At 42.1% G+C, this 26,265-nt stretch overlaps 1 protein-coding gene across 1 annotated transcript in view; it reads left to right on the top strand.

The window, feature by feature from the left end:
- syne1a (spectrin repeat containing, nuclear envelope 1a) overlaps positions 1 to 26,265 on the top strand; it is a gene marked incomplete at its 5' end in the record, with an annotated part of 117,391 nt that overhangs the window by 2,266 nt on the left and 88,860 nt on the right. The window contains 36 exons of the mRNA XM_080047663.1: positions 371 to 432; positions 4,959 to 5,054; positions 5,786 to 5,869; positions 7,495 to 7,515; positions 7,773 to 7,865; positions 9,110 to 9,294; positions 9,410 to 9,606; positions 10,138 to 10,250; positions 12,072 to 12,179; positions 12,685 to 12,822; positions 13,396 to 13,560; positions 13,686 to 13,798; positions 14,042 to 14,210; positions 14,491 to 14,587; positions 16,055 to 16,260; positions 16,718 to 16,882; positions 16,999 to 17,151; positions 17,650 to 17,793; positions 17,953 to 18,129; positions 18,592 to 18,750; positions 19,012 to 19,176; positions 19,500 to 19,634; positions 20,414 to 20,575; positions 20,705 to 20,913; positions 21,028 to 21,136; positions 21,250 to 21,414; positions 21,528 to 21,695; positions 21,931 to 22,095; positions 22,461 to 22,601; positions 22,700 to 22,860; positions 23,135 to 23,291; positions 24,059 to 24,286; positions 24,394 to 24,492; positions 24,650 to 24,837; positions 25,704 to 25,827; positions 25,998 to 26,164. Coding sequence (XP_079903789.1) covers positions 371 to 432; positions 4,959 to 5,054; positions 5,786 to 5,869; positions 7,495 to 7,515; positions 7,773 to 7,865; positions 9,110 to 9,294; positions 9,410 to 9,606; positions 10,138 to 10,250; positions 12,072 to 12,179; positions 12,685 to 12,822; positions 13,396 to 13,560; positions 13,686 to 13,798; positions 14,042 to 14,210; positions 14,491 to 14,587; positions 16,055 to 16,260; positions 16,718 to 16,882; positions 16,999 to 17,151; positions 17,650 to 17,793; positions 17,953 to 18,129; positions 18,592 to 18,750; positions 19,012 to 19,176; positions 19,500 to 19,634; positions 20,414 to 20,575; positions 20,705 to 20,913; positions 21,028 to 21,136; positions 21,250 to 21,414; positions 21,528 to 21,695; positions 21,931 to 22,095; positions 22,461 to 22,601; positions 22,700 to 22,860; positions 23,135 to 23,291; positions 24,059 to 24,286; positions 24,394 to 24,492; positions 24,650 to 24,837; positions 25,704 to 25,827; positions 25,998 to 26,164 — 5,188 coding nt within the window. The remainder of the gene's footprint in view (positions 1 to 370; positions 433 to 4,958; positions 5,055 to 5,785; positions 5,870 to 7,494; positions 7,516 to 7,772; positions 7,866 to 9,109; positions 9,295 to 9,409; positions 9,607 to 10,137; positions 10,251 to 12,071; positions 12,180 to 12,684; positions 12,823 to 13,395; positions 13,561 to 13,685; positions 13,799 to 14,041; positions 14,211 to 14,490; positions 14,588 to 16,054; positions 16,261 to 16,717; positions 16,883 to 16,998; positions 17,152 to 17,649; positions 17,794 to 17,952; positions 18,130 to 18,591; positions 18,751 to 19,011; positions 19,177 to 19,499; positions 19,635 to 20,413; positions 20,576 to 20,704; positions 20,914 to 21,027; positions 21,137 to 21,249; positions 21,415 to 21,527; positions 21,696 to 21,930; positions 22,096 to 22,460; positions 22,602 to 22,699; positions 22,861 to 23,134; positions 23,292 to 24,058; positions 24,287 to 24,393; positions 24,493 to 24,649; positions 24,838 to 25,703; positions 25,828 to 25,997; positions 26,165 to 26,265) is intronic.

Genomic DNA, 26,265 nt, shown 5'->3' with positions numbered 1-26,265 from the left:
AAAAAAAAACTCTTAATAGATCCTGGCAGAGGTACATGTTATCCAATAAGAAGAACCACTGCCCTTCTATCATATGAAGGGCATGTTTGAGAGCAGGATTCTCTGTCCACACTAAGAGGAGTCCAGCTGATGAAAATGCCATCGTTAAATGTCAAATGCCTCTTTACAGTACATCAGTGTGTAAGGTATGATTTGGTGCGGCTGTGTTCAGACACATTGGACAGAAAGCAATAATGTCAAAGTTAATGAGAGTCGCCATCATCCAGCTCTATGAGAGAGATACACAATGAGAAGATTGTGTTTTAATCCCCCTCTTTGTTTATTATTATTGCATGTGTCTGATTGTGACGCTCTGGGCTCTGATTTACAGATGAGCAGGAGGCTGTGCAGAAAAGGACTTTCACAAAATGGATCAATTCCCACTTGGCAAAGGTAAGATTCTGGTTGATTTCGCACAGCTACTGCCAGCATTGTGTTGTCCCTCTGCACAAACACAGGTGCTGGTGTTTGTGCATTGAAAACTTCCCCATCGCATTGCTTTCCCACTTCAATTCACTTTGCTCTTTAATACTCTATCCACGCATGCTCTGTTTCCATGACACGTTGTGGAGCTAGTCATGGGACTGACTGTGCCTGCTAAGACCACACATGCAGCCATTCCTACTCGCATGCCTTTCATTTTTCCTTTTTATTCCTCCAATCTCATATATAGCTTGGAGCAAGGATTTACTCTCGTTCCAATTATCAGTTTTACATCACAGCATTTAATAAACTGTATATCTTTTTTTCTGCCAGCTACTGTCAGTAATTTAAGTCTTCTTAACCTGTCGGCTCTCTATCTCAATATGGACCAATTTAGATTGTTACTGATAAGAGTTTTTATTTAACGACCGCCCTCCATTTGCCTCTTCAATGAGCTTGGCCACCAGCAGTATATCTGTTACTTATACCGAACAATTACACTTGATGCAGCTGCATGCTGAGGGGCCATCGCATTTGTGTAATTATTGCATTAGGCGCCTCAATTTCACCCATTACTGCTTCAACAGTGTGTCAGTTAAGGGGTGGACGGGGCAAATATGGCACAGTGCAACAACAACAATTGAGTGTTATTTCAATCTGCGGCGCTCATGTCAAGGTTTCCTACTTGATTAGGACAGCTGAGGAGGCCTTGAACCACGGTGACGTGGAGCAGAAAATTCATTTGAAAAGTCCTCTGGAGGGAATAAGCCTTGACGTAATAGTAAATAACACGTCTCAGCACCGTGCCAGCAGAAAATTACACATGGCCCGATACTTAAATGCCTTGAATTTTTGATAACGTTCAAGGTAAGCGCATTGTTTATTTATCAACTCCAATTTATGCAGTAGAGTAGAGCCACAGATATTTCGCTTCTTCATGGTCAGTGAAAAATCTGCGGTTCGGGGGTTATCTGGTAATGAACAGGCTGAATGCATAAAAAGCATAAAGGAATTGTTTGCATATTGTACATTTTTTGGGGAAATTCACTTAGCCTATTTATAATTGATAATTATAATAACACAACACAAAAACTGAAGCCCAATTCTTGCAACCAAAAAACCAATACACTGGATAAGCAAAGATCCGTAAAAGTTCATTTGATTAATTCAAATTTACTCAGCTAATCAATAGATTAGAGATACCATCACAGTTCCATCAGAAGAGATAACGGTGTTTGTCCCCCGCCCGTCTCGCTCTACCTAGTTGATCACATTAGTCGCTCTCCTCCGCTTCGCCCATCACCAAACTGCTTACCCTTTCACCTGATGCCTCGCGTTGCCATAGTGACTCTGATTGGCATGTATTTTGTCTTCAAAAAGTGTCGCTAGTCGGCATGGCAGCCCCGTTAACGTTCGGAGAGCTTTGTGATGAGTGAGGGCTAAAAGTCAGTTCAGCTGCCGTGGAGGATCGGTTTCAAATCAAGAGGTGGTGCTTTTCTCAAAGCTGTCATTCTGTAACTAGCAGAGATGAAATGGCATCTTATGGGCCTGTCTCACATCTATAAATACTGTAGAAAGAACTATTTAAAGAGACGGATGAGGCAACACAACTGCGTGAGAGCCAGACAGACAGACAGACAGACAGACAGACAGACAGACAGACAGACAGACAGACAGACAGACAGACAGACAGACAGTCAGTCAGACAGACAGACAGACAGACAGACAGAAACAGGGAAGAAGCTTAAACAGTTGGTTTAGCTTGGCTCTCAGAAGGATAGATCATGCCCTCGGCTATATGCACTTGATTAGGCCACTCCAGTTATCACTTTAATTCAGCGCCTAAAGGTAGGTATGTGATTAATCGTTAGGTGAGTTGAGACATGGTGTGGGGGCTTCCTTTTAACCATCACCATCCCCTCCCCCTTACTTTTCCAATCCACAGGTATAACAAAAGAAGTCTTAAGAGATCTGACAAAGACTTGAGAGGAAGTATTGGAGCTGGTAATTTATACAGAAGATTAATGACTCTCATTACTCCAGTGAGGTCACCAGATTAAGTCACTTATTATAGACCAAAGGTACAAACTGGAAGAGAGAATTTCAGCAGGTTGTTTCTTTCATTTAAACAGAGGGGGATGTTATTTAGACCCCGTGATTACATTCCTAATACATTAGAAGTTATTGCTTGTATGTACATTTTCTTTTAGAAATATCAAATTTTCTGTTCGCAAGTAAGTAACGGGCTTTAAAAGTTGCTCCCTGCAATACAGTGGAGTGATAAGAGGGGGGAGAATTCAGTGAGCGGGGGCCCTAAGTTTCCATTTTGACAAATCCTTTCTGAGAGGGTTAAAGCTTAATTACAGAGTGGCCGGTGTGAGCGGCGGAAGGTCTCATCGTCACCCAGGCGTTTTTTTTTTTTTTTTTGCAGGCAAACAAGCTTTAGTAGAGTAATCAGTGAAGCAAGTGTTCTTAGAGATTACAGCAGCAGTAAAGTGAAGCTCTCCGCTCCCCTTTTTACACTTTGCTGCTAAAACCCCCACCCGCTTATTTTCTTTAATGGGTGTGAGTGGAGGATTGAGAGGCTGACATACTCAATGCACTCGATATTCAAACCGAGCACATAGTGGTGGTTGCATGCACCACAAAGGAGCTTTTTCCTTAATTTTTCAATTTTCAAAGTACAAACTATGTTCTTAGTTCAGGAGTCAATAAAAAGTATCTTTTGTCAGGAAAGCCTACTGTCAGTTTGTCCACAAATTGGTTGATCCACCACGATGGCCATGACATTTGAACCAGACATTCGTGGTCCCCAGAGTATGAACCCCTATTTACTTTTCATTTAGCGTTTTAGCAAAAATATGCCTATTTCAGAAGATATAAAGTTTACCTTCAAAACATTTGGACAATCTGGTGTCAATGGTACCTTCAAACTGGATGTATTGCAATTCTAAATGAAACCCTTCAGTCGTCTCTACCCCTCCCTCTGTCTCTCATGCTGTTGATCTGTTGGAATCCACAGAGTCAAGTATGCCAGGGGAATATCACGAGATCACAGACAGACGCACATCCTCAAACTCCTCTGCTCACAATCAATTATGGCCCAGACACTCATATGTAATTAGCTCATTAATCCCTTTATTTTTTTTAGCTCATGTGGCTGAGGAGAGGAAATGGATATTACTTTTCTTATTTTTGTAATTAGTCAGAAATTTCCTCATTAGATTTTGGATTAGAAGGAACAAATAGGTGAATTTAACTTCAATTAGCTCATGGTATCGTTCATCCCTTTTGAAGGGCTCTTTGCAAGTGTTCTCTTCTGTCACTTTACGATAGGGGCACGAGAGCTGTCTGAATCTTTCTAATATCCACATCCATGAAATGACATTAGAAGAGGAATTAGGGACAAGAGCTACTGTATTGGCTAATTAATTTTGAAAGACGTGAGGTTAGTGTCCATCCTCTTTTTGCCTTCTATCATTTTTCTCTTTCTACTCAATTATACCCCTCTCGCGCGACCACGGTGTTAGAGGGTTGTATGTTTTTCTCCCTCTCTTACCACACACACACACGCACACACACACAGACACACACACACCACTTGCACGTGCTAAAACGGACACACTCGTGCACACATCTCTGTTTTTCACTTCTAACTCACGTCCCTCTCTCTCTCCCTCTCACTCCCTTTTGCCGCTAATCTCCCTGTGAATGGCTCGCTCGTCTGAACGCTTTCCCCCCTCCTAAACCTCTCCTCAGCCCCAGCATGTGACTGTGCTTTAGGAGAAATCCTTGATGTGGCGCCGGCAAAAAAATACAGAGATATGTGGATTTCCCCGAGACTAGAAGTCTGTGTCAGGTCAGGGTGGAAGTCAATGAGAAGGATAGCGTTTGAAATCATCAGCATATTTTAGGATTTGAAGAGCCTGCTGAGCCTCTGCTTATGGCTGGCTCTAGCTGTCAGTAATACTTGGCACTTCCAAACGCTTTCAGGGCTTCAAGTACATTCTTCACAAGGATTCCCCTTATCCATGTTTCACAAGTTGAAATGAACTTCTTACAGGGTAATACATGTATTGTATTTTGGTATATGAATGCGCTGTGCCAGTAATGTTCAGGAGAAAAAAAAACACGTCTTGCCTCATAGTTTCGTGTACATTGCAAGAAGCTATTAAGGCTAAAATCCCCAGATTTCTGCATTCCGAGAAAACTGAGACAGCTTTGTGTGAGTTTTATGGCATGCGACGTTTACGTAAACAGTGAATTTATGTCACTTGCTAAGCCTGGAAAACCAGGAAACTCTTCAGAAATGTCTCTCGCACGTGTTAAAAATTGCTTCAATAACAATATGGAAGTTATGCTCAAACTTTTACCATTCCCTCAGACGTTATATCACTATGAATGTGTGCTTGTTATAACATGTTGTTGAAAAGACTGCAGTCAAATAATTTTTTACAATACAATGTACATGGGGTTTTTCATGTTTTCTCACGTAGCGTGTCCAGCCTCTGGTGGTGACGGACCTGTTTGAAGACATCAAGGATGGTGTGATGCTCCTGGCGCTGCTGGAAGTCCTCTCTGGACAAAAACTAGTGAGTCACTTGAACTTCTATATATTTTTTTTTATTTTTTATTTTTTATACAGCAGGTGATTTGCCCACATACTTTCAACACTTCATATCTACTGATCTCTCTGGATTGAATCATTTTATCTGATATAACTACAGTAAGATCAGGCTTTTGAAATGAAGAGATTCACTCGTTTTTAAAAAAAAAAAATTATTGCTATATAACAGCAGTCAGTGTTGCTGCTGAAGGTGTTTTTTGACACAGCTACAGACCTAATGCAGTGCATGGGAAATCAGACACAATTGCATGGAAATTTTCATTGATCGGCTTTTATTACCAGGTTGGATTTGAATAGAAAAGCCCAGATTAACAAGGACAGATCATAGTTCACAAACACACGCTCATAAACACAAACAAAGACATGCACACACATCCTGAGGGTTTTTACTTGGCCAATATTGCCTTAGGTCTAAGCTGTCTATGTCCTATTGATCCATCAGACACATCTCTGATTGGACCTCTCTGTCTCTCACACTTTATTCCTGATATTCTCCATCATATTTGATTTCCTTTGCACTGGATTTTCTGTTTACTGATAGTGTCTATACTGTACTAGGTGTGATACAACATTAAAAATAACATACCTTCTTTACAATTGTAGTGTACTATTAATCCCACTATGCATTTGATATCTCTCTCTCTTTCTATACTTCTTATTTTTTCCATATCCATTGTTCACCTTTGTTCCTTGCAGCCATGTGAGCAGGGCAAGAAGCTAAAGAGGATCCACTGGGTTTCCAATGTCGGCACAGCCCTCACCTTCCTTGAGGGGAGGAAGGTAAGAGTTCAGCGCCTTCTTTTCATGTTTTTTTTTCTTCTTTTTCTCCTCTGTTATACCCCTTTATTCTGCTTCTCCCTGCTCAGCTGCTGCCTTGTGGCTATACAAACATCGAATCTTGACCTGGTGTGACCCGTTCCCCCCCCCTCCCTCCCTCGCTCTATTAATCTCTCCGTTCTCTTCGCCTAAGATTAAAAAAACAACAACAACAACAACATTCTTTACAATTCTTACCTCCAGCTTCATTGAAAGAACAACCTACATCCTACAAAATAAATAAAAAACTCTTATGTGGTTTTGGATGTAATCAGCTAACTGCATCAACTGCCCCTCTGTGAGATTAGTGAAACATTCTAAAAGCTCCAGCCGGCTCGTTCTTGGATATACATAAATAAAGTCATAAGTATGAGCTGGTGTCTGCGGGGACATTGATTTGTCTTCCTCGAGTGTGACAGGGTTAAAACCGTAAATCCTACACCAGTAATCTGCAGTCTGGAGATGAGACGTCAGTGGGCACTCTGCTGTGTGTGTGTGTGTGTGTGTGTGTGTGTGTGTGTGTGTGTGTGTGTGTGTGTGTGTGTGTGCGCGGCTTCGTAAATCTATGTGTGTAGGAAATTAAATGTAAATATGCTCTGTGTGTGTAAATCTGATGTATGTCTAGACTGTATGTGCATTTTGCCTTAGAGGCCCAATCGCTTCATGTCTGATACATGTCATAGAAAACGTTGTTGAGTAAGCAGTAGCATTACAATGTTGACTGTTTCATTAATGGTATTGGCTGACAATTGAAACCCTGTAAGATGTGTGTTTAGGTGGTAGTTTCAAATCTGTAGCTGTTATGTCAACTTAATATGAAACTAAGAATTATTTAGGCTACATTATTGATCAATATGTTGATTTTTTCTTGTTTGCAATTTACTTAAACAATTAATTATGAAAAGTAAAAGCAAAAAGAAGAGTGAGAGCTGTGATGTTTACCTACCAAGGCAACTGCTTCCATATGTTTGCCTGTGTTGTTTAAGTTGGTGTGTGTGGTCATAACACAAAATTCTACCATTAACCATTCCAGCTTCACACCGCTGTGAGTTCACTTTCCCTGCTGTGTTTTCTAATATGAAAGATGTATGAAACCATGTATTTTTATCAGTCGCTATCACATGCTTCCCCGCTCTGCCCTCGCCTGCCCCCAATCTCTTCCTCCATGCACACGGCCTGGCATGTATGACCATAGGACGACCCGTTGTGCTACAGCGCCGCTGAAATACAACCCTCTGTGTGATAACATATAAGACGTCATCGTATCAGTATCTACAGCCCTCTCTTTCTCCCCGTCCTTGCTATTCTCTCTCTCCCTCTCTCTTTCTCGCTGTCCATCTCTGCTGGATATAATCCCTGTTGCCTGTGTAGCGGTGATATATCACGCCTCTCAGCCGACCACTCAAGATATCTCACCTCAGAGATGCTACAGTATCCGCTCTCTCAAAGTCAATGAGGCGTCCCCCTTCAATCAAATGCATCTAGAGTGCCTCTAAATGTGTTCTCCCCTCTCTCTCTCTTTCTCTGTCGCTCTCTCTGTCTCTCTCTTTTTCTTCTTCTTTTTTCTTCCTGTCTTATCTACCCAACAGTCTGCCTACAGAGGATCACCGGTCAGTATTCATAACGTTACTGCACTTGTTTGTTCAGGACATGGAATAGACAGGATCAGGATTACCTGCATCCAGTAGTGCCAAGGATTATGTCCGTATTGTGTATTGTTCATTTTGTGGAAACGTGTTTGAGACCTAGTTTATGAGATTGAACGTAATTGTGTAAACTTAATCCATATGTATGCGATTATAGTAAACTGTAAGTGAAGAAACCGGCTATGAGACACTGAAATACTGGACATTGTGTTTTGACACAGATCAAGCTAGTGAACATCAACTCCACAGACATCGTTGATGGACGGCCCTCCATTGTTTTGGGGTTGGTGTGGACCATCATCCTCTATTTCCAGGTAACATTGCCTTTAGTTAATTTAAATACGGGCCAATAATATGGTTAGCAAATGCAGTGTGCTTGATTCAGGATAATACATTTTTTAATGATACAAAACAGAGAAACTACATGGTTAAATCAATCAGCATGTTTCTACATATTTAATCGCAAACAAGTATTTAATCCAATAAACAAATGCAAAAGATTAATTCAGAAACTGGCATATCTTTTCCTATCCTGGCCAGCAAAACACTTACCAATATGAGTTCTAGAGAAATTTAACATGGGAATATCCATCTTTCAAAGCATCTTCGCTTTAAAAAAATGAACAGTAACTACCTCGGGCAATTCAGACACGCACAGATCAACAAGAACTTAATCACAGAACTACAGTCTCGTAGCAACACAAGCTCATGCAGATGTCTGGTACTCCATCAGACATACGCCTATTAAAGAAAGGAATTGTACGACAGTGGGAAATGAACTCATTCACTTACTGACATATTGACGTATTTCATTTCACAGGGATGTTTATGGATTTGCAGGGCTGTGTGCAGCCTCAGTTTGCTGGCAGTAGAGAGGAGAAGCCGAGACGTAGATTACATGTGCACAGCAATAAATCTTCGACTACTGACCAGCTGGCTAAGCTGAAGTCTAATGACGCGTTTTGTGATTGTTGATATCAAGGCTCTGGGCTGTTACATATGTCATCATTTATCAACTGAATAGCTATTCTGTACAATCCTATTTACAGATTAGTACAGTATATCTGGGCGATATGTAACAATAACATAACATTATATGGATCGACTTTTGCAAATGTGCAAAGAGCAAAATAAAATGTTAGTGTTGTAAATTGCCCGAGGTAAAGTCTCTGTACTCTTAAGTGAGGAGCAAATGTTTTCCTCTCTCCAGTATTTCATGAAGGTCCCCTTAAACAATGCTTTCACCTCCCAAATGCTCCAGTGTTGCTGCTCATTGGACCACCACATTGATTTTTAAAGCTGAGTCGTAAGTCACCGCCCGGAAACAGGTCTATGTTGCAGGACCTTGCAGATATAAAGCACTTTGAAAGCCACTTGATGTAAAAGCTGTGTATTATATGTTCACGAGTGCTGTGTGTGACTGAAGGAAGTCAGCTGCACCAGGTTTAACAATTACACTTATAGGCTTCATGCTCTTTCAGTTGGGCTACAATTAATGTTGAAAAATGATTTGTTTATGTCGATGGTGGTTTAATCCCCCCTTCCTGTTTCTTCTTAGATTGAGGAGCTGACTAGTAGCCTACCAGCTCTTCAAGCCTTGTCCGGCAGCACTTCCTCAGTGGACAGCTCCAACAGTAGCACTGACACCACCAGCCCACCCGTCAAAAAGAAGGTTCTCACCCCACCTCTGCAGGGTGGGGTGAGAAAGGCCCTGCTAAGATGGATCCAGCAGACAGCCACCAAGTATGAAGTCTTCCTTACAAGTCAATTGTTAAAGATTCACCACACCACTATCGTTGAAATGTGTTTTCTTCTCTTAGAGCTAATGTGCTAGTTTTCCGTCTCCCACTCTCTCTAGACGTCTGGGGATTGAGGTGAAGGACTTTGGACCCAGCTGGCGCACAGGGTTAGCATTCTTCGCGGTCATCCATGCCCTTCGGCCCAATCTAGTTGACATGGAGCGTGTACGGAGGACGCCCAACCGACAGAACCTGCAGGAAGCCTTCTTATTGGCTGAGACAGAGCTGGGCATTCCACAACTTCTTGACCCAGAGGGTAAATGGACGCTTGCCTTAGCATTAAGTCAAGACTTATGTGAGTTGGTTGTGAGATAACAACCAACACCATATACAACATCATGGGATTCAATTATACTACTGTATTTTGCCTTTTTCATTCGCTATATTAGAAAAAAATTGTGTTACTTGCTCATATTAAAGTTAAAAGTAGCTTTTACCAACAATTATATTAGGTTGGATTACTGAAATAAAATTTTGGGCATCTATCAACGCATCAGATGTGTTGATCAGTGTCACTTCCAAGCACCATCTGTGCCTCTTCACGCCTGCCCTTCACAATGAACCCTGGCAAATCAAGCCTGACATCGGCATAATTAAGGTCCATTAGGCCGTGAGATTCAGCATGGTGGAACGCCCAAATGAAAACTTCCAACACTGGTCTGAAGTGCTGAAGGTTGTGCTTCTGAATGCATTTCAGTTCGACTTATTCTTTACCAATTTCATCTGTTTATTATCACCTAACGTGTCTCCTTATCACGTTCATTTCCCCCCCCCCCCCCCCCCTCAGATGTCGATGTAGACAAGCCAGATGAGAAATCCATCATGACATACGTAGCCCAGTTCCTGAAGCATCACCCTGACCGAAAGCACAGCGTCTCAGATGGACAGCCGGAGGAAGAGGTAACCAACTGTCAGATTTCTCTCAGTCTGGATTCATTGTCTAGTCTCTTTGTGTGTCCTGTGTGTTTTGGCTTTCTCTTCAGATTTCACAGTTATCGTGTTAAAACTTTGGCCACGACATATATAAGATGGCATCAGTTTTTTTCTCGTTAATGTTGAAGTCGGTAGTGCACAGCTGGGGCTAAATACACTTTTACGCTTGTTTTAACCTATTAAAATACAGTAAAAGTGAAGTTAAATTGGCATATTTAAAAATTAATTTATGCAGTAACTCCAACCTCTCCGCTTTTCAAAGTAGGTTAAAACAAACAGTACATAGCCTCAGTTTTGTCATATCAATCAGGTCTGGCGGTGTCTTGCCAAGTTGATGTCTTGTCCTCGTTGCACATCTCTTTCTGTCTTGGTATCTCCTTGTCTTTGTCTCTTTGGTGTGTTTTGTGTGGTGACTGCTTTCCTGTGGTTGTTGTGCTGGCCTCTGTCCCACAGCATGGGGTGCCTCGCCTTATAGAGGAAATGTTGGAGGTACGTTAAGTAGTAACTTGAAGGTCCCAGGGGGCAGGTTTTCCATCATCTCCCGCAGCTCAATGCAATTAGCACCCATGTACATCCATGGTTTCCATAAGCATTGATTAATGCTTATATTGCTGTCTCTTCTATTGGATTACAGTATCACTGTCTGCTGTACAGTGTTTGAGTAAGATTAACCATATTTTTTTCCCATGTCAAACTAGAGCCCGTATGCTAATGTTGGCACTCTACTGTATCTTACCTGATGGGATTTTCCTGCCGCAGGGTTTCCGAGCCATAATAACAAAAGGAAGTCCAGTATAATAAGATGTGATATTACCATTTATTAATGTTACCACCTAGCGCTATGGCTCCTGGTTCCATTAGCATGACAATGAAAGCCTCTGGCATTGGCAGTGTGCATTGATACAGCGTATTTGATGGAAAGCTTGTGAAAAGAGGTTGCTTGTTTTTTATGGTTAATGGTGTCACAGGCTGTGATGTGCTGTAAAGCTGCTCTGTGTGTCCTTGCTTTTTGTGTGGCAATGTGTATTTTTCATTTTGTTTGAATAGGCTTTTGGTGGTTGTTGTGTTTCACACCTGCTTTGTTGCTTTGTTGACAGTTATTGCTACCATGCCAGAATACACATTTTTTTAATTGACTCTTTTGTTTTCCCGTTAAAACAACAAAATTGAATTTTATAAAAAAGAAAATGAATAGCACCTGAAGCACTGGTTGTTAAATGATTTTCACAAGTCCAGGCGAAAAAAATCTGCTTCCCTTTTCGAATGAGCTTAATTTATTTGAACATCTTAAGGCTGTCATAAAGAATAAAGTTCGCCCCAGGAGCTAATGTGAAGAGATAACACTGAATAGACTGAGACTGAACAGCTCTCAAACTGAATAGACTATCTCACAAGCTTTTGAGCAGCATAGTAGTGTCGTCATGGTTACTTAAAATCCAATGAAATCTTAGTTGGGGGTCTTAGACAAAGTACCCTGTTTAAGCTGAGTGTTTTTGGCAGCTGTGGGATATTTGACGTTTTGTCTACAGGGAGACACAGAGGATTAGGGGAACACATGTCTAACAGTACATGGCCCTCTCTTTCACCCTCTTGCTTTCACCCTTTCATCGATCCCTCAAACATCTCCCTGGTTAATCACCTTTGCTCTCCATATTTCTGTTTTTCCCCTTTTGACCTTGCACTCTTTCGTCCTCTCTTTCATTTGCTTTCTTTTCCTCCTTTGCCCTTTCCAATGTCTCCTCCCGTTGCTCACCACCCCACCACCCCTACTCCATCCTGGCCTCCTAGAGAGAGCAGCGAAAGAGCCTGAGGGAGCTTAAGATGTGGCTCGACCAGCTGGAGAGAGATGCCATACAGGCCCAGGAGACAGAGGGCAATCTCGCTCAGCGGTACCAGGTTAGTGCGTGTGTGTGTGTGTGTGTGTGTGTGTATGTGTGTGTGTATGCGTGCGTGCGTGCGTGTGTGCGGTTCAAACCGGGCACAGACGCTCCCATTATTAGCTTAATCAGTGGCATTACACTGTGGGGATCAGACGGCAGCCGTCATATTTTCAGTCAGTCTGGCTTATTCCAACCAAGCCTCGGGATACTTTCCATATTCAGCAGCAGCATGTGGGATATCCCCATGTTCTTTGCACATTATTCAGAAGAGCCTGAGAAGCTGAATGTGAAGAAATACGAAGGACAGCTTTCAGAGCCAATTAGCCACTGATTCAGTGAGGGAATGACCCCTGAGAGAGAGCGAGAGAGAGAGAGAGCGAGAGAGAGAGAGAGAGAGAGAGAGAGAGAGAGAGCACTTGTTATGATGTCTGTATACTGCAGCTTGGAGATGTCTGGACATACTTTCACAACAGAACGATGTCAAATTCCACCAGACAGATTCCTCTTTTTCTTTTTTTCAGTTGTTCAAGAGTCTGCGTGTCCAGTTGGAGATGAGGAGGAAGCAACTGGAGGGAGCTTTGCAGTCCACTCAGAAGGACGGCATACTGACTGTGGATCAGGCTCTGGTCAAACAGGCCTGGGAAAGGGTGTCTAATAGGGTGAGAGAAGCAGGAGTCACCTTCAACCTCCTCAAAGGTTTCCAGACAGATTCGAAGCAAGGAAGTCATGGATAAATGAACTCTAAAGTCTCCAGTCTGTCTTAAGACCCCGCTGACTCAGATAACTGTTGATAGTTAATTGTTTTTTTCTAGCAAGTTTGATGACAGCATTGTAATTGTTTTATTCATAGTTAAAGCTGGGGTATATGATTTGGGATTGGTCAAAGTTAACATGAGCGATACACTTTGACCAATCAGAGCGAGGCTCCGATTCTCCGTTCTTATTGGCTGTTGGGACTTTCCATTCACTTTGGCACCGACGTTGTTGGTGAAGTATAGTGTGTCAGGGAGGGACCGAAGAGAGCACAAGTGGAGCGGTTGAGGTATTTGGATTCGAATCTCTATCCCAACTGCTATTTTCTCCCAAATCATATACCCCAGCTTTAATGTGTCCACTGCTCTTGCGTTGTGGGGTGATTTATTACATTTCTATGCAATGTAAGGAGTCGGACAACTGCAATGTGCTCGGTAGTTTTTATCTGCGTTCCGTTCTGACTGCATTCCTTATTTCAGCTCCTGGACTGGCATCTGCAGCTGGACAGTTCTCTGCCGGCTCCTCTGGATGTGGTGGGGGCGTGGCTGCACCAGGCCGAAGCAGCCCTGCGCCAAGAGATCGTCGTCCAGCAGGCGCATGACGTGACAGCTAACACTGTCCACAGTGCTCTGCAGCAGCACAAGGTATGCAGCACACGTAGGGCTGTATGACAAACAAACAAATGCATAGACATTTAAAAGGCACTGTATAGAAGATAAGATTGTTTGTTTTTCTGTGTTCATGCACTGTTTGTATTTGCACTGTGCAGGATGTGTTGAAGAGCCTGGAAAGTCATCAGCAGGTCTTTCAGAGGATCCATAAAGACAGAAGTGTTGATGGAGTTCCTGTTCCCCCTGACCAGCTCCAGGACATGGCAGAGAGGTATGAAAGACACCTGCTAATCTTTCTTGGAGGTCTAGACATACAGCCCAGAATGCAAGAACAGACAAAGAAGTTATTGCTTTGTCTATGGAAATCTATAGAAATGTTTATTGGCAAGATACAAGTATTTGAATTATATTAACTTCCTCCCTTGGCTTGAATTAGCGTTCCACTTTTCAGAGGAGAAGCTGAATGTCAAGCTGTAGCTCTGATATCCCTTTTTTAAACTTTGTCTTTTTTTAGGATGAACTTTGTCTCCACATCGTCTAGTATCCACTTGGCTAGAATGGAGTTCTTGGAGAACCAACACCACATGCAGGCCTTCCTCACTCTAGCTGAGTCCAAGCTCAAATCCTGGATCATAAAATACGGTCGACACGAGTCCGTGGAACTGATGCTCCACAACTATGTTGTAAGCTCGGGATTTGATTCACACTGTACATGATGGGCTGAAATGTTAACTGAATATTTTAGGTTCTTATAAAGATTCTGAAATCTAAAAAAAGTATAGACTTTTTTATGCTCTATTGTGTTATTTTAATTATATTATTGCATAAGTTATGAGGTTATAAAAAGAATTCCTTCTTCTACATAGTATATGACCGATAGTTATACCTCTGTGTATCCATTATAATGTAACTATCATTGTCAGAGTACATGTGGTAATATTTTCCTCTTTGTCTCTTCATCAGTCATTTGTGGAGAAGCAACATTTCTTTGAAAATTACGACGCATTGTTCCAGTCCCTGAAACAGTCTGCTGAGGCCTATGTTAATGCCGACAGCTCAGGTGAGAGGTCAAAAAGTATACAATGAATGTATGAAGTGATATACAGTATAATACACAGAATAACCTTCATTCAAGGTTTACTGTTTATTATACAGAGTTAACTTTCCTGGATCAGGTGTGTGCTGTATGTACATGTGTTTTTGATATCTGTTAAGTTAAAAATGGTCTAACACTACCAGAGATATTAAAAGGGGTAGACATCTCAACATTGGAAGCATATCTGAACATTATTATCTCCTATCACCAACTCAACAACCGTTGAGTTTTTTTTCTTCCAGCCGCTCAGTCCAACCCCCCTGTCTGGTTTTCCATCTTGTTGGTAGAAGGGGAGAGTCTGCAGGCTACAGCTAAATGAGGTTCCTCCACTCCCATCTCTCAGTGGGGAATACGACCCCATTTGCTAGTTAGGGGCTGCTCCACTTCTGCAGGTCTCTGGGCACACACTGAGCTAGCTTGTTGGTTTCATTAAGTTTCAGGGTTGCACTGCTTTGGGGCATGCAGAGCAGAGAAGTGAGGTGGTGCGAGAAATCAGGACATTTGAGGCTTGATTGGTCCACCCAACAAATGAAGTGCCCCCCACCACCACCACCATCACCACCACCTAGAGCACCTACGTACCAGCATGAGCTTTACCGGTTGTTATTAACCTCATCTCTGTTTGGCTAAATGAGAGGTCATTTGGACCTTTTTAAAGGTTTGAGGTCATGACAAACGGAAGAAAGAGAGGAGTATAATGTGTTTTTGCAGAAGTAGCACCATGCTGCTTAGTAGTTGATTATTACATCAATCCCTTTATTTTTTTTTCATTTATTTTTTGGTGCAAAATAAACAAGGTAAAAATAAACACAGAAAATAATATACATACATAAATGCACAGGTGGGACAAGAGAACCCCCTGAGGGCTTGTTAGAGGTGCCACCCTAACGTTAAGAGTGATGTCAATGATGTCAATTTGAAACTTCATATTTGACTTTTGGGGAAGTCATTAATCAACCCCACACTGGCCGACTTAAGCTTGTGGTACAGGACTTACAGATAGAACATCTCCCAGTAGTGAGAGTTTTTGAGGTCAGAGATTTCGATTCATCTGCCTGTATGTGCTCTTTGTTTGGTGTTTCTATTAATACGTGTTCCACATGTCCTGTGCCCATAAGTAAGGCGCAAATGACAAAATCCACATAAACAGACAAGCAAATAAAACATTTCTAAAATATTGAATAATATGAAGTCTCTTGTGTACACTATTTAAGTGTGACTAGTATTGTTAGCAGCAACTGCAGCAATAGCAAGTGTCAAAGTTCAATTTTCTTCACTTCTGATATGCACAACCAATACAGGTGCAGTGGTTTGCAATGAGATTCCTGAATCTCCCTCCTACAAAGCAACATACTGTATTAAAGAAGAAAATAGTAGAGGTAGTAGCAATAGTTCTATTTTTACTATAAAGTTGATGTATCTCTTCTCCAGTGGATGAAGGCGAGACGGGCGTGCGCAGATTCATGCGTGAGGTGGTGACCCAGTGGAGGAGTCTGTCCATGGAGGTGCGCAGTGTGAGGAGCATGCTGGAGGAGGTGCTGTCCAACTGGGAGAGGTACCGCTCCACTGTGGCCTCCTTACAGGCCTGGCTGGAGGATGCAGAGGAGGCCCTGAGCCAGCCGGAAAACACCAAACGGGTATGAAATTGACTTTTAATATCGTAGGATCCCCAAATATATAATTAAAAGTTTTTTTGGGAACAGATTAAGAGTCCCCCTCATACATGCAATTTATTTGATGGACTGCCTCAAATCCACATCCTCCCAATTTCAAGCATTTGGTCTTGTAAGTGGAATCCTATTAGCAGTCTCCTCAACTCTAGTATCAAATGATCTCCTTGACTTACAACAAGCCACTAAGGGTATTCCAGATGTCGCATTGCTATGGTTACCTCAGATTCACCCCCCACCAAGGATTAGACAGCTAATTACCCCAGTTTTTTTTTATTGTCCTCCTCTCTTTGTTTCTTTCTTTGAATAGCTTTCTTTGTTCTTTGTAGAGTAGCTGTCTATGTTTCTGACACCCACTTCTTCTTAATTGAATTTGTCTGTGTCTCTTTCTGTCTTTTTCTGAATGTGTCGGTCTTTCATCCAGGAGTTTTTCAGGAATCTCGGCCACTGGATGGATCAGCACACAGCCATGAACGACGCAGGGAATTTTCTCATTGAAACGTGCGATGAGACCGTGTCACTTGATCTCAAGCAGCAGCTTCTTCTCCTGAATGGAAGATGGAGAGACCTCTTCCTCAAAGTCAAACAAGTAACAAACTAAAACAACCTAAAATTCTGCACGGTACTATTTTACAAAGGCCTTCGGAAGGTACATCTCTCAATAAAATCAATACTAAAGTATGTATTACCATTCCTTTGCTGCAGTATGCTCGTGCAGATGAGCTTGAGAAGTGGAGAAAGGACCATCTCAAGGCCGTGTCAGCTCTGAAAGAGCTGCTGGACACAGCGGAGGCCAGGCTCAATGCTCCTGTCCAGGTGTCTTTCCTCAACGTAAGAGCCTTTCTGCAAAACGTGGAGGTGAGAAAAGCTCCGGATCAAAACAACCCTAATAGCATTTGTCTCAAATAACTAGGTAGTAATCCCAAGCAGGATAAGATCACTGATTCATTTACATTTGGACTGTATGACTCGGGGTACTGCCACTAAATTCCAAGGTACGGCACATTTTAACATTCAGAATGATTTTGCATAGAGCCACATTAAAAAAAACATCCAACTTTCCAGGCAGAAACATACAATAGAAAATAATTTCAATATATTTCCCATACCGTTTCATTTCCTTGTGAATTTAAATCCCTCATGGGACATTAAAGGTTTAATTAATGAATGAATTCCTTCATTCATTAAACTTCATATACAAAGTTACAAGAAGCTCAGTGTCCCTACTGTTTTATATATCAGAGCTGCAGACAGCCATTATACATAAAGTTTCTTATTGGAAAAAGCTGTTTTGAAAAAAGTGTGTTCAACTGAAGAACGTCTAAGATGACCTTTTGCCTCCACGTCTCATCTCAGAATACCAAACAAAAGGTTGTTGCCATGGAGACACAATATAAGTTGGCTGCCCGCAGTGCTCAGCTCCTCGCCAAAGATGCGCCACAGGAGGAGGCTGCCAGGGTCATGGCAACTATGACAACAGCCAAAAGTCAGCTGAGTAAGGTAGGTGTCATGAGAAAAACTGTCAAATCTATCTCAGGTCTTTTCTTTGAGAGCAGCACACTTACCTTTCGCCCTGTATGAAACTTATATTATATTGGAATCACTCATCGTTGTCACTTCCCGTGTCACTCTTTAATGGCCTGCACTATCTGTGTCCAGGTGAGAGAGAGGTGTCCCTCCGTTGTGCGAGAGTGTCATGTTATTCTGCCGCTGTTGGAGGAGATGGAGAAACACATCACTGCATTTTACCAAGCTCTGGAGCGGGCCAGTCGCATCACTTCTGCTGCCAGAGACCCAGACACTCAGCCCCAGGCCCTGCAGAAACAGAAGTGGCAGGTTAGATATTTTGACAATAAACACTGTGAACTTAAACGGTTACCAGGTAATAGACTGACAGGTTATAAAAGGAATCTCTTATTTGAGTAGTTTTTGTACATTCACGTTACTTTTTACTCACTAGGTATTGGTTAAAATATTTTGGTATATTATCAAAATGGAAGAATGATCTACAAAATCTACAAAAATAAGAAATTAAATAAAATGTTATATATGTGTAATGTTTGGCCCTCCTGGTGTATGTTAATATAACTATATCTGATGTGTGTATGTGTGTATGTGTGTTTGTCTTTGTGTCTATTCTATGTAATTAAAATCATATTAATCTTTGTCTTGACAATTTGTCTTTACTGTAACCTTTTTGTCAAATATATGAAGAGAACTGTTTTCATATTTGAAACCAACATCTTCAACAACACACACTTGAACATTTTTCTCTGCTGTTTCCGCAACTTTCCTTAGGATTTGTTAAACCAGCAACAAAGCTGTAAACGCTGTTTGTCTGTGATTGAGAGGAATCACCACACCTTGCAGAAGGCACTATCCACCAGCAAGGTGCTCAGAAACTTCGACCTGTCCCTGCTGCAGAAGAGAGTGGCTGAAATACAGGGCTCAGCGCAGGTTGGTGTTACACAATAAATACATGTAAAGAAAAAAAAAACATGCAAATACTGGAATGCCGCACAGACACTGCATTACCCACAACGCTGATTATATTAATGAGCTTACAAGGACATCAAAACACCCAGGGGGCAAGAGTGTAGATAAGACTTATCTCGCTATGCATGTGCTTGTTTGTTAGACAAATAATGTAATTACACAGTATTACCTAAAAGAGACCTTTTCCACACACCCCCACTAACTACTGTCCGTTCCTCCCAGGCTTTGCTGAAGGAGGTTGGGGAATGGAGGAGGCAGGAGGAGGCCAACAACACCCTGAGGAGGAGGTTTGAGGAATCCAGACAAGAGCTGGAGAGAGTGCTGAAGAAAGCCCAGGGCTGCTTGGGGGAGACTGGAGACGCTGAGGAATTACTGAAGAAACACACTGTAAGATCATACCTGTAACCTTCTGCTATAAATAGTAGAAGTACATGCTAAATCTGTAGGAAGATATACTCGTCTCTACTGAATCTCCTCTTTTCAACCAAAGCAAATATTTGACTGTATAATAGTAGTAGCAAAACACTTCATTTGTAATGAGAGAATGTCTTTATGTTTGTCCACCTAAATGTCAATTATTCTACTTTAAAAAATGCTGATTTCTGAGTATCTGAGATCACCAAATGCCTGTAAAAAGCTCCATTCATTTCATCAGTGTAAACTCAATAATTGCCTTTGTCTCTCATTGCTTGCACTGTTTGTTTGCACAGGACTTTTTGTGCCAACTGGACCAGCGCTTGCTGAGTGTGTTCTTGAAGGCGTGTGATGAGCTGACTGATATCCTGCCGCAGGAGGAGCAACAGGGGCTGCAAGAAACTGTCCGCAGGCTGCACAAACACTGGAAGGTCAGCGGTCAACGTGCTTTAACACTCTCGCCAATTACCGCAAAGGCATTACTTTATTGACTTACCTTAACCAAGAACATCTTCTGCTTTAATAAAGTTCCCGCAAGTCTGTTTCCAATTACCCTTTTACCCTTTTGAGTCAGTGATTCTGGAGAACGCTTATTGTCCTAATCACTTTATATCAAAATCAGTGAATATCTCCTCATGATCCGGTACCTGTCCGTGCTGTCTGTGCACTGAAAAGAAATCTGGTGCTAATACACAGCCTATGCTCTGTAAACTGGTATGTAAATAAAGGTTATATAAACAAAGGGGCCCCACCGTGGCTAACAACATGCCTGTATACAGAGCTTAGACTGTGTATTAACACAGAATGGACAGGTAGAGGATCGTGATAAATAGAGATATTTACTGATTTTGACCAAAAATTATTTTGACAACAAGCGTTCTCCAGAATTGCTGACTCAACCTTTAACCTATTCTAGATTTATTTTAAAATTTTCTTTTTAAATGTTCAAGGCTTTATTGATAGTGCAGATAGACAGAGATGAAATGGGGCAGAGAGGGGAATGACATGCAGAGAACAACCACAGGTCTGATTCAAAACGGGGTCTACTGCGAGGAGGACTTAGCCTCCACTACATCACGAGCGCCCCCTAGATTTATTTAACTTTCTACCCTACTCATTGTTTTGGATGAAACAATATGAATACAAAACATATACTTTACAGCATATTTGATCTACCCTGTTCTCTGTGTCTCCTCTGTCATTTCTGCAGGACGTCCAGGCCGAGATACCGTCTCACCTGCTCCGTCTAAAGGTGGAGGTGGAGCGAGGTCGGCTGGCTGTGCTCATACAAGACTGCAGAGCAGAGTTGGACAGAGAAATGCAAGCCCTGTCTGGCACCTGCACCAGTGAGCGAGTGATCAAAGAGCACAGAGTAAGCCTTGCATTTGGTAGAACATTTAAAACAGATCATCATCATCATCATCATCATCATCATCATCATCATCATCATCATCATTTTGGGGCGTCCTCAGTTGAACATTTCCTTCTCGCTTATCTCCAGACTTATTTCAGGGAGCGCAGACCTGTGACTTTGTGCGAGAAGAGGATTAAAAACATGGAGGATCTGTGTCACAAGTTGCCTGACAACGACCCGGCTTATCGAACGCTGGATTCCACCAGAAGGGTTGTGGAAGAGGTTGCGAGGCAAATCGAGAGCACCCACCTCAAACTGGAGCAGCACCCCGATAAATGGAAAGAGTGGAACGAGAGGTAAAGAATGACAAAAAAAAGGCAAACGGCCCAAAACAGTATCTTGAACATCTTATAGACTGACTTATTCATTGCTCAAAGCGGGTTCAAAGTACTTGTTCCTTTTTTTTCCAGGTTCTGTGAGCTTTCTGATTGGCTTTCATCTCAGAGGAGGCAGGTGAGGCTCTTGAGAGAGACAGCAAGAAATTCCAGCCATCAGGAGCAAGTCGATGATACTGTGCAGGTGAGCTGGCACATTATATTTGCTGCTGTAGACACAGAGATTAGGCTATGATTCAACATCGCTCGACAGCACTAAACCTACATTCCCCTTTTCTGTGCTTCCACCATTTTCAGCAACTGCAGGAGGCAATAGACGCCAGAGAGGAGAGCCTATTGTGGCTTAAGAGTCGTCTTGCTGGGCTGTCTGAGGTTAGCTCTGAACTGGAGGTCCAGAGACAGAGAACATCCCTGGACAAACTCTCAACTGACCTGCGGGGGCTCTATTCTTCACTCTGTCAGGTATTCCAAGATATTCCAAACACTTAAAATCACATAGATCTCATGCCTTTTCTTAATTTATTTTCTATTTTATTTTTTTCCTGCCTTTTCTTAAAATAAAATCTCTTTCACAGTGTGGCGGGGAGGGCCCTGCCATGTTCCAGTACGAGGAGCTGGGGGATGAGGTGCGTGCTGCTCTGGATGAGGTTCTGAGAGCTCGGAAAGAGGCTGAGGAGCAGACCAGAAGCATCCTGGAGGCTGAGGGCCTGACGGAGGCAAAACAACTTTACCACTTTCACCAGGTGAGTGAAGAGCAGAGGCATGAGAGTGGTGACAGATAAAGTCTTAATTTAGCTGATATCCAGTGATTTAACTTCTTAACTTGCTATTGTGATGTTCATGTGTACTCCTGGACCATGTAACATCACTGTAGAATGGCAACAGGTTTCAATTCAAGTAGTGATATTATGTTGCCATTATGCTGCGAAAAAAAAAAATTCAACCTGACATGTTGTCTTGTCCATATGTCTGTTATAGCAACACCTGAAGCGCCTGCACGCTAACAGGAGGGAGGCGGAGCTCCTTGTGTCTCACTGCCGCCAGCTGCAGCAAGGGGAGGCGCTCAGTCAGTCTCTACGGGACCTGGAGGGAGCTTTCAGAGAGGTCGACCGTAAATCAGGGGTGAAGGAACACAGCCTGCAGGTAAACCTAGCCTGGGGGGTTTTATCACATGTCAGTGTGTTAACGTTGGCATGTGTGAGTCTCCACACCCTGCAGTTATCATTGATTGGCCCGGGTTGAACCTTAACCAGATTCCGATTGTTATTTGGTATGTTAATTGTATATTTGTGCGTTGTCTTGGGATTTGTTTATACATTCTTACCACTGACTTGGAATTGATAAGAAAATCCATGTTCTTGGGCATGAACATGTTTAAGATGACTGGAGTTCATATGTTAATTTTCAAAGGGAAAGCCAACCTAAAACACCTGAAATAAGCATTTACATATTTTCTGAATGAAAATGCACTTAAAGGCGCTAATCTGCTTCTTCTCCATCATCTCAAGGAAACGTTGAGCTCCTGGCAGGATTTTGAAGCAGAAAGAGAAACAGTTTGGAGGTTTATCGGTAATACCAACAATGAGCTGCACAAAGATCTTATTTTCAACAGCTTGGACAGTCTGAAAACCGAGCTGGAACATAACAAGGTGTGTATGTACAATATGTTTTTTGTTTTGTGTGTGTGTGTGTGTACTAGTGTATGCTCGGTATTTGCTCATACTATTGATTTTATTCTTGCCTGTAGGAACTCTTCACAGAGGTTGAGGAGTATTGTGTTCGAGCAGATCTCCTCTTGGAGAGGGCTGCAGATATTCAGCTGGGTCCCAAGAATCAGATCCTTCTTCTACAGCAGGCCCAGTCCACCAGAGAGGCAGTCGCACAACTTAAGGACCACCTCAACAAGAAGTACGTCCTCCGGAATTATAATGGAGCGTGCTGTAATGTCTTTAAACTGAAGACATATGCAAAATAGTCTACTTTATAATTTGTATGGCTTGTGAAGAAGGCTTTTACTTTAACAGCAAAATTGCAGCTCTCTATGTAATTTTTAACATTGTAGGGGCAGACAGAAGTGAAGCATACACATAGGCAGTGAAGGGGTTCTCATTCCTACAGTTCACCTAGATATGCATACAGTATATTTTACAAAATGGGTCTTGCCTAATCTTGTGTCTTGCAGTGTTGTTCAGCTGGAGATGATGTGTATGTGGTGGGAGCGCTTCAGCAGTGAATCAGAGGCTTTCACTTTGTGGATCAGTGAGAAAGAGAAGGAGTTGGAGGCTGTCAACCCCACGTCCTCCTTAGATCCTCTGGACAAACACATACACACAGTGGAGGTATGTAATGTATCTCTCTTATTTCAATCTCTACATTGTTTTTTTATTGCATACTTTTCCCCACATCATAATAATTCAAACTGTATATATGCAGTGTATATACAACGCCTTTATTTATCTTCTGATTTTCAAAACTAAATATGCACCATCCACACATCAATCTAATAGCTGCAAGTAAATCGAGTGAAAATTGCTGTCTGGCCTTGTGTCTGTAATGTACAGTATCAGTCTGGCCTGAGGGTTATTAAGATTAAGATGAAATACGGTGACATTTTAATCTAACCCCGAGGGGAAATTGGGTCAGAGATGCAGCAAAGACTAGGATGTAGAAAAATAAATTGATCATATTGAAGAAAAAATATAATCTTGACTTGCCAGACCTCAGCCTTGTCAATCTCACCGAGGTCCAGAGAAAAACATTTCAAATTTTTGGGGGGATAACAGGACTTAAGCTGAAGGAGACCTGCGGCAGCCATTGGATTAGTTGTGAGTTTCAGCAATGTTCACTTTTCTTTTCTATCCAACTCTTGTGCTTACATTTTTCTAGACCTCAATAAAAATGATGAGACACCACCTTTATTTATGGCAGATCAAACAAATGCACAGAAACATTGTCTGCATCAGGCTTATAAAAAGGCTAGACAATGAGCAATGTGGTATCAAGTTTTTTTCTTTTCCTGTATTTTTTGTTGTTGTCTTATCTGTATTTTTCCTTTAAACCCATACTTTGCCCTTACGAATGTCCCTCTGCTGTGTCATCCCTTCAGGCTGTGGGGGAAGGTTTAGAGGGGAAAAGGGCTGCCCTGGCCAACATGGAGGAGGACTGTGAGGCCCTGTCGAGGTGTGTGACCCCTGCAGAGGCTGGACGTATCCGGACACGACTAACACAGATGAGGCGCTTCTGGGAAGAGTTGAGCGGGATAGTAGAGCAGCTGGGAGGACAGCTCAACCAGAGTGCCTCATACAGGCAGAGATACAACGATAACCTTGAACAGGTACAAGGCAACACATACAGGAATGCTTTGGTGCAGAAAGTGTGAATAAGACTAAGGGAGGCCACTGTGCTCTCTTCTGAATAAGTGACATGTTTTATCATTCTCAGGTCAAGAAAACAATGATTGACCTTAAAGAGAAACTGGACTGTCCAGTCCCATACTGTACATCATCATCTGAGACATACAAAAACCTCCAGGATCATTTGGTGAGAAAAAAACACAAAGAATGCCCCAATGTTATATAACTATAGTTAAATGGAACTATTTATTGGAAAATGTTAGGTTTATTTTACTCACACCTTATGAAATATGAATTGTGAGTCATCATGTAAGTCTGATAGATATGCTTTCCATATCCTCCAGGAGGTCTGCCAGGCTGTTGAGCAGCTGAACCCCAGGCTCATGGCTTTGTGTTCAGCCATGAAGAGGCTTGGAGAGGGCATCCAGCTGGAGGAGGAGGTGGCTCACCTCCAGAAGCAACGAGGAGAGTTTATGGGAAAAGCTGCAGAGAAGCAATCTACTTTAGAGAGCCTTCTAGCGCTGTGGCAAAGGTACATTAAACACTGATGTGCATTTTCTTTTGGGGAAATTGGGGCATCTGGAAATTAAACTATATCCTCCTGCAGTGGGGGAAATAAATACTATATCTATATTTTTGTCTCAAAAAAGGGTTTGTTAACCACATGTTGTGTGTTTTACTATATTCTATACCCAGGCATAAGCCATCCTCCCCTAGATAGAATCACAAAGTCCTAGACATATCTGTCTTACTTAAGATTGTATCCAGGATGTATTCCCAGCTGCTGTGCTGCCTTGCCAGGCTGACAGTATTGCTCTGTGTGTGTCCAGCTCAATACGCATCTCATTCTGATTGTATAATAAACATTACCATTTCACCCTGTTATTGCGCATCTCCTTTTTAGGAGGAATCTTTCTCTCTTTGCCAATTTCCTCTTTTATTCTCCTGAATCATTCTCTGGTCTCAGTGTGATGTAGAGGAGCGAGATCTTGTCTCTGACTCAATCTGTGCGTCCCCCAGTCAGCCTTCGCCTTTCTATTATAATAACATGTCTTTATCACTTTGTTTGATCACACAATAGACTTTCACTGGAGCAATTGTTCCTTATTCTCTGTATAATTAGGCAGGCAAAAATACTGATCCATTCAGACGGTAGCAGTCTTAATGACTAAAGCTTTGTTGCTTGTGTTTTACTATTTAGCTAGCCAGTCACTCTGGATAGATATGGTGGCCCCAACATGACCCTGTCACTTATACTGAGGGCTTGGTCAAACAGTATTACTGTGTGTGTGCGTGCATGCGTGTGTACGTGTGTGTTTCTTTTCCATTCACCCCCTGAGACTTGCTGCCTACATACTATTTTTGAATGCAATTTTCGTGTCACCTTTGTATCCACAGATTTGAAAAAGAGAGTTCATCCATGAAAGTCTGGCTGGACAGGTGTGAGTGTGTTTGCTGTCCGGGCACCGACCTGCTCTCTGCAGACAAAGTCAAGCTTAGGAATGAACTCCTTAATGTACAGGTAAATCATTTTACTAAACCTTCCGTGTTTCTCTTAACCATTTAGATTTATTTTCTTTCATGTAGAATGTTCATCTGTCCCTTTATTGCTTTAAAAAATTATAATTTACAATGCCTATTGCAGTATATCTTTCCTGCTTATTTTGCCTTGCATCATTTTCACACACACAGGAAATGCAGATGGAGACTCCGTCCTATGAGGCTCTTCTCCAGGGTCTTGTGAATCTCGGGCTGTGTCTGCAACCTGCATTGCCTGAAGCTCGTGTTCAAGAGCTCAGTGATGATCTCATACAAACCCAGGAGAGATGCACCTCTGTGAAGAACAGGATATCACACAGGCAATTGACTTGTTATACATTACTATCCACTGATCATTTATTTACCTTAAAATGAATGAACTCACGTGTTTTTAAATATATACTGTACCTGTCGAAACAGT

The sequence above is a fragment of the Ammodytes marinus genome (assembly GCF_949987685.1).
Source record: "Ammodytes marinus genome assembly, chromosome: 19".
NCBI lineage: Eukaryota > Metazoa > Chordata > Actinopteri > Uranoscopiformes > Ammodytidae > Ammodytes > Ammodytes marinus.
This window is presented reverse-complemented; position numbering and strand designations above follow the sequence as displayed.